General features: G+C 37.2%; 1 protein-coding gene across 1 annotated transcript in view; it reads right to left on the bottom strand.

The window, feature by feature from the left end:
* Positions 1 to 1051: 1051 nt before the first annotated feature.
* LOC140479881 (uncharacterized) overlaps positions 1052 to 6591 on the bottom strand; it is a 38475-nt gene continuing 32935 nt past the window's right edge. Inside the window, exon 7 of the mRNA XM_072574228.1 lies at positions 1052 to 1538. Coding sequence (XP_072430329.1) covers positions 1383 to 1538 — 156 coding nt within the window. The 3' untranslated portion in view covers positions 1052 to 1382. The remainder of the gene's footprint in view (positions 1539 to 6591) is intronic.

Here is a 6591-nt window from a genome sequence, read left to right as displayed (position 1 = left end):
CCAGTTCTGTTCGCTCTGTTACAGGAAGGATATTATGAAGCTGGAAAGTGTTAAGAAGAAATTTACTAGGATGCTTCCGGGAATGGAATGTCTTGATAGGCTGGGACTTTTTTCACTGGAATGTAGGAGGTTGAGGGGTGATCTTATAGAAGTTTATAAAATCGTGAGGGGTATAGAAAGGTAAATAGAGTGTGTCTTTTCCCTAGAGTGGGGATTTCAAGACCAGAGACCAAATATTTATGGTAAGGGGATGAAGATTTAAAAATGACAGAATGGTTCATATGTGGAATGAACTTCCAGAGAAAGTGGTGGATGTGGGTACACTTATAATGCTTAAAAGACAATGAGGTATATACATAAATAAGAAATGTTTGGAGGGATACGGGTCAAATGCAGGCAGGTAGAACTGATTTAGTTTTGGGATTTTGATTAGCAGGGTATGATTGGACTGAAGGGTCTGTTTCCATGCTGTATGACTCTATATATATAGGACAATGGTGAGGCCTCTTCATCTCTCACGGACAATAAAGCAAAGACATTGCTAAGACCTAAATGAAATGAGTGACTGGAGTCAGAGGAGATGTTCAATAAAAGAACAAGTGCAGCCAATCAAAGGAGACTGTCAGTCGTTTTGCCTCTGTTTAAGGAGGAAGTTATTACCGTGTAGTAGGGCTAGGGGGGATAAAGACATAGAGGGTTTGAACATACATGATGACAGTGAAATATCTATTCATATGTTGACTATGAACTAAAGAAAACTAAAGAAAACACTAAAGTGTTTTCCAGTTTTCATTCTAGTGTATTTCAATCAGCTCCATGTAATTACATGTCACTAAGTAGAAAGTAGCTTCACAATCTTGGTAGATTGGTGTGTTGCTGCTATCAGAGGTGTCTTTAGTTAGATGCGTGCAAACACTTGTACATGAAATCATAATTTTGGACAAAACTAAAATGTGAAATGTTAAATTAAACAAATGTATACATTTTAAAATTCTTATTTAACAGCAGTGTTCATTTGGTTCATGTAAACATTTCACATTACACACCACTATTATTTTTCTTGAAATGCAGGTTTTATTTTGAAGTACAGTAGCCACTCACTATAACTCTAATATATACATAATCTTTACTGATTCTCCAACATAAAGCCCATAAGATGCCTATTTCCCAACTCTCATCCAATTTGTACATGGAAGTCCTACAGATAGAGAGGGGCTACTGTACATTACTCACATTATAAACAACATTTCTGGAAATATTCATACAAAGCTAGTTACACATAAATTTAACAAGATAAACAGACTAAAAACAATAAGTTCCGCTATTACATAGCTTTTTTTGAAAAAGAACCTACAAATCCCAGTGATTTTATTTTGTCTGCATCAGGATGAGGATTTCCGTAGTGATTCTCGCAGAAGCAGTTTTACCAAGTCCAAAACTACCTTGATGTTCTGAGGACCAAATCCATGTGTGATTAAATTATATGGATGCTCCTGCCACATAAAACTGTCCATGATTGTGTCAAGATCTTCAATCACCTTTCTGGAGAAAATAAAAGAATTTGGTAAGCCTACATGAAAACTTTGTAGGTTCTTTCACTATTGTTCCATTGGATCAACTTTTCTAAAATAAAAATCAAATTACAAACACTATTTCCTGGATAGAACAGTCCAAATAAAATCAATATCCTTCCAGTGTTTCAACTCAGGCAGTGATTAATCTGACAGTGAAAACATTAAGTACAAAAGGTAATAATAAACACTGAGCTTCACATGAAAAAGGCGGATTTAATGCATATGCTCATACGTTGTTAAAAAGTCAAAACAGAACCAACAGAAAAAACATGTAACAACAAGGAGGTCGTCTTTGTGTTGAACACCAGGAGATGGGAGAGATACGAAATGTAATATTTCGTGTCAGTTTTTACTGTGGAGAAAGAAATGGAGTTTAGAGAATGCAGAGAAATTAACTTTAATGTTTTAAAAACAGTTCACATTGAGGAAGTTCGGGAAGTATTAGAGAATATAAAGGTGCATAAATCTCCAGGACCTAATGTATTGCAGAACGTTATTGGAAGTAAGAGAGGAAATTATGAGACCCCTTGCAGAAATATTTGCAACATCTAAAATTATGGGTGAAGTGCTTGATGACTGGAGGGTAGCTACTGTTGTACCTTTGTTTAAGAAAGGTCGCAAGGAAAGAACTGTGAAATGTTGACCTGTGAGTCTGATTTCGGTTGTGGGTAAATTGTTGGAGGTGATTATAAAAGATAGGAGTTATGAACATTTAGAAAGGCAAAAATTGATTTAGGACAGCATTTTTTGAGGAAGTTGCCTTAAAGATTGATGATAGCAGAGCAGTGGATGTTGTTTATCTGGATTTTAATAAAGCTTTCGACAAGGTTCAGCATGGCAGACTACTCAGTAAAGTTAGGTCAAATGGGATTCAGGATGAGTTTGCCAATTGGATACATAATTGGCTTAATGGCAGGAGACAGATAGAAGTGGCAGAGGGTTGGTTTTTGGCCTGGAGACCTGTGCCCAGCAGAGTTCCATTGGGATCAGTTCTGGGTCCTCTTTTGTTTGTCATTTGTATAAATGATTTGGACAAGAATATAGAAGGCACGGTTAGTAAGTTTGCTGACAACATCAAAATTGGTAGCATTGCACACAGCGAAGAAGGTTTTCTCAGATTACAAAAGGGATCTTGATCAAATGGGTCAATGGGCTGAAAAATGGCAGATGGAGTTTAATCTGGATAAATGTGAGGTAGTGCATTTTTGTACAACAACCAAGGGCAGGACTTATACAATTAATGGTAGAGCCTTGGATATTGTTGTAGAACAGAGGGACCTCGGAGTGCAAGTATTTAATTCTTTGAAGTTTGCATCACATATAGACAGGGTAGTTAAAAAGATGTTTGGCATGCTTGCCTTCACTGCTCAGTCCTTTTAAGTATAGGAATTGGGAAGTCATGTTGAGGTTGTACAGGACATTATTGAGATTGCTTCTGGAATACTGTGTCCAGTTCTGGTCACCCAATTATAGAAATGATATCATCAAGCTGGAGAGGGTTCAGAAAAGATTTAACAGGATGTTGCTGGTTATGAAAGGTTTCAGTTATAAAGAAAGGCTGGATGGGCTGGGATGTTTTCCACTGGAGCATAGGAGGTTGAGAGATGATCTGATAGAAGTTTATAAAATAATGAGAGGAATAGATATTAATGGTAGTTGTCTTTTTCCTAGGATGGGGGATTTCAAGAGTAGGGGGCACATTTTTTAAAGGTGAGAGAAGAGAGATTTGAAAAAGACATAAGAGGCATTTTTTTTAATACAGATGGTGGTTCACGTGTAGAATGAACTTGCTAAGAAAGTGGTGTATGCAGGTACAATTACAACGTTCAAAAGACATTTAGATAGATACATGAATAGGAAAGATTTTGAAGATTATGGGCCACGAGCAGCAGGTGGGACTAGTTTAGTTTGGAATTATGTTTGGCATGGAGTGGTTGGAACGAAGGGTCTATTTCCATGCTGTATCACTCTATGACACATTTCATTAGTTTTAATTTTTGATATATCTATCTTCTGCACACAGTTGACATAACATGTAGATATTTATCAATTATTATTTGTCATCAATAAGTTGGATAAGTCCATAAGGATCTTTAATGGCAATGGGGTAAAGAAGTGAGTGAGGGATAATTAAACTGAGAAATATTATTAATGTTTCACCAAATCAAGTTCGATGGAAAGCTTAATGCACAACTTGTCTGTAGTCAAGTGTAGGTCAGGCATGTCAGTACAGGAGAATTAAACATTTGATTTTTGTTTCATAGAATCATACAGCACAGAAGTAGGCCACTCAGCTACTGTGTCAAAGTCAGCTCTCAGAAAAATCAATCCAAATAGTTTCAATCCATTGCACTTTCCTTACAGCCCTGGAGACATTTGCTTTTCAAGTATATAACCAATTCATTTTAGCAAGTTACCACTGAATCTGTGTCCATCCTTTCAAGCAGTGCATTTCAGATCATCATAACTTGCTTTACAAATGTAAATCACATTTCTAACCTTCCCAGTAGTAGATAAAATACTAGATGCTATTACACAGAATGCTTTGACAGGTCACTTAAGAAAATATCAATAGGATTAAAAAAAGTCAACATGAATTTATGAAAGAGAAATCATGTTTCACAAACCTCACTATTTTCAGGATGTAACTAGTAGAATAGATAAGGAAGAATGAGTGGATGTGGTCTATTATCGATTTCAGAAACGCACACCAAATTTCAATAAACAAAAATCTTATAACAAACTGTATCTTCCAATATTTGGTAAAAACAAATTACCTAATGTGCAAACTTAAACTATAAACACCCTTTTAATCCAAACATACAGATTAATTCACACATAGGATGGGCAAAGTGATGAGACAAACAGGCTTTTTTTCCAGGAAATATCATGGATAAAAACTTTGATAAAAAGGCACAAAGTTGTGGATCAGAGTCCAAATAAAGAAATCGTGGAATGAGGTGACTTTCTCAGTTTTCCTTGTTTTCAGTATTTTTATTTACTGTGGTGGACCTCAATTACATTGCCAGCCATTTAAGTCTCGTTTTAAGTTAGCAGCTCTTCCTTTCCGCAAGGTCTTTAAGTGTTATTTCTTTTCCACTCAGACTGAGAGGGAGCATTCTCACTTGCTGGCAGGCTTTTTTTAAAAAAAGTCCAAGATCCAACTGCTCTCTCTTCTCAGTTTTCTGCCAAAAGTCCAACCAATCCACTGCCCATATCTAGATAATTACCTATTATTCCCAAACAGCACCTGGTGCCAGTACCTCTTGTAGAATTATCAAATTTTCAGTAATTGTAGACCATCCTGTTTTACTTTTTCTTATGAGTTGGGCACAAAACTTCTGTTTTCTGCTTTCCCAAATTATGTTTTAATAAATATCACCCTTACACTGGCATGAATTTAGAATTAGTTGCCAGATAGAAAGCAAAGAGTAGGAATAAATGCATTTTTGTAGAGGGGAAGATGTTGCTAGTTTGATCAGGGCTTGGGCCTCACATATAAGTGACATATTCGTAAATGTTGAAGTACAAAGGGACGTTGGTCTCCTTCTATGCAAGTCATTGAATGCAACCATGCAGGTGAATCTTGCAGACAAGGTATCATTATCAGCGCAATGATGTATTGTTGTAGCAATAAAGGGCCTAGGATAGACCACATTTGAAATAGTGCATGCAGTTTTGGTCTCCTCACACAAAGAAAAGATATTGGATCAGCTGGAGTGACAGTTAGAGGCAATGAGGAATTTACAAGAGTTGGGGGTGTGATGAATGGCAGTTATAGGAAGGGAGAAAAGCCGCAGATACAGTCAGATAGATAGGTTAACCCCAGGAAAGATAGGAGAGGTAAACAGGTAGTGCAGGAGTCTTCTGTGGCTATCCCCATTTCAAACAAGTATGCTGTTTTGGAACATGTAGTGGGTGATAGACTCTGGAAATACAGACTTTACTGGAAATACAGACAGAGAAGTAAGAAAGGGATGATCATCTTACTGGGATTACATTATACACGCCTAATTGTCAGCGGGGAATTGAGAAACAAATTTGTAGAGAGAGTTCAGTTACCTGGAAGAATAATAGGGTGGTTAAGGTAGGGGATTGCAGCTTTCCAAACATAGACTGGGACTGCCATAGTGTTAGATGGAGAGGAATTCGTTAAGTATGTGCAAGAAAATTTTCTGATTCAGTATGTGGATATACCTACTAGAGCAAGTGCAAAATTTGACCTACTCTTGGGAAATAAGGCAAGGCAGGTGACTGAGGTGTCAGTGGGGAGCACTTTGAGGCCAGCGACCATAATTCTATTAGTTGTAAAATAGTGATGGAAAAAGACAGACCGGATCTAAAATTTGAAGTTCTGAATTGGAGGAAGGCTAATTTTGACAGTATTAGGCAAGAACTTTCAAAAGCTGATTGTGGGCAAATGTTTGCAGGTAAAAGGATGGCTAGAAAAATGGGAAGCCTTCAGAAATGAGATAACAAGAGTCCAGAGACAGTATATTCCTGTTAGGATGAAAGGAAAGGCTGGTAGGTATAGGGAATGCTAGATGACTAAAGAAATTGAGGGTTTGTTTAAGAAAAAGAAGGAAGCATATGTTAGGTATAGACAGTATAGATCAAGTGAATCCTTAGAAGAGTTTAAGGGCAGTAGGAGTATACTTAAGAGGGCAAAAAGGGGACATGATAGCTTTGGCAATTAGAGATATGGATAACAGGTTCTTATAAGTACATTAAGGAAAAAAGGATAACTAGGGAAAGACTGGGCCCCTCAAAGATCAGCTGGCAGCCTATGTGTTGAGCCGCAGGAGATGGGGGAAGAGAGTATTTTGCATCAGTATTTACTGTGTAAAAGGACATGGAAGATATAGAATGTTGGGAAATAGATGGTGACATCTTGAAAAATGTCCATATTATAGAGGTGGTGGTGCTGGATGTCTTGAAACGCATAAAAGTGGATAAATCCCCTGGACCTGATCAGGTGTACCCGAGAACTCTGTGGGAAGCTAGAGAAGTAATTGCT

Source organism: Chiloscyllium punctatum, chromosome 7 (assembly GCF_047496795.1).
Source record: "Chiloscyllium punctatum isolate Juve2018m chromosome 7, sChiPun1.3, whole genome shotgun sequence".
Classification (NCBI taxonomy): Eukaryota; Metazoa; Chordata; class Chondrichthyes; order Orectolobiformes; family Hemiscylliidae; genus Chiloscyllium; species Chiloscyllium punctatum.
Note: the sequence above shows the minus strand (reverse complement) of the source record. Positions and strands in the feature narration are given on the sequence as shown.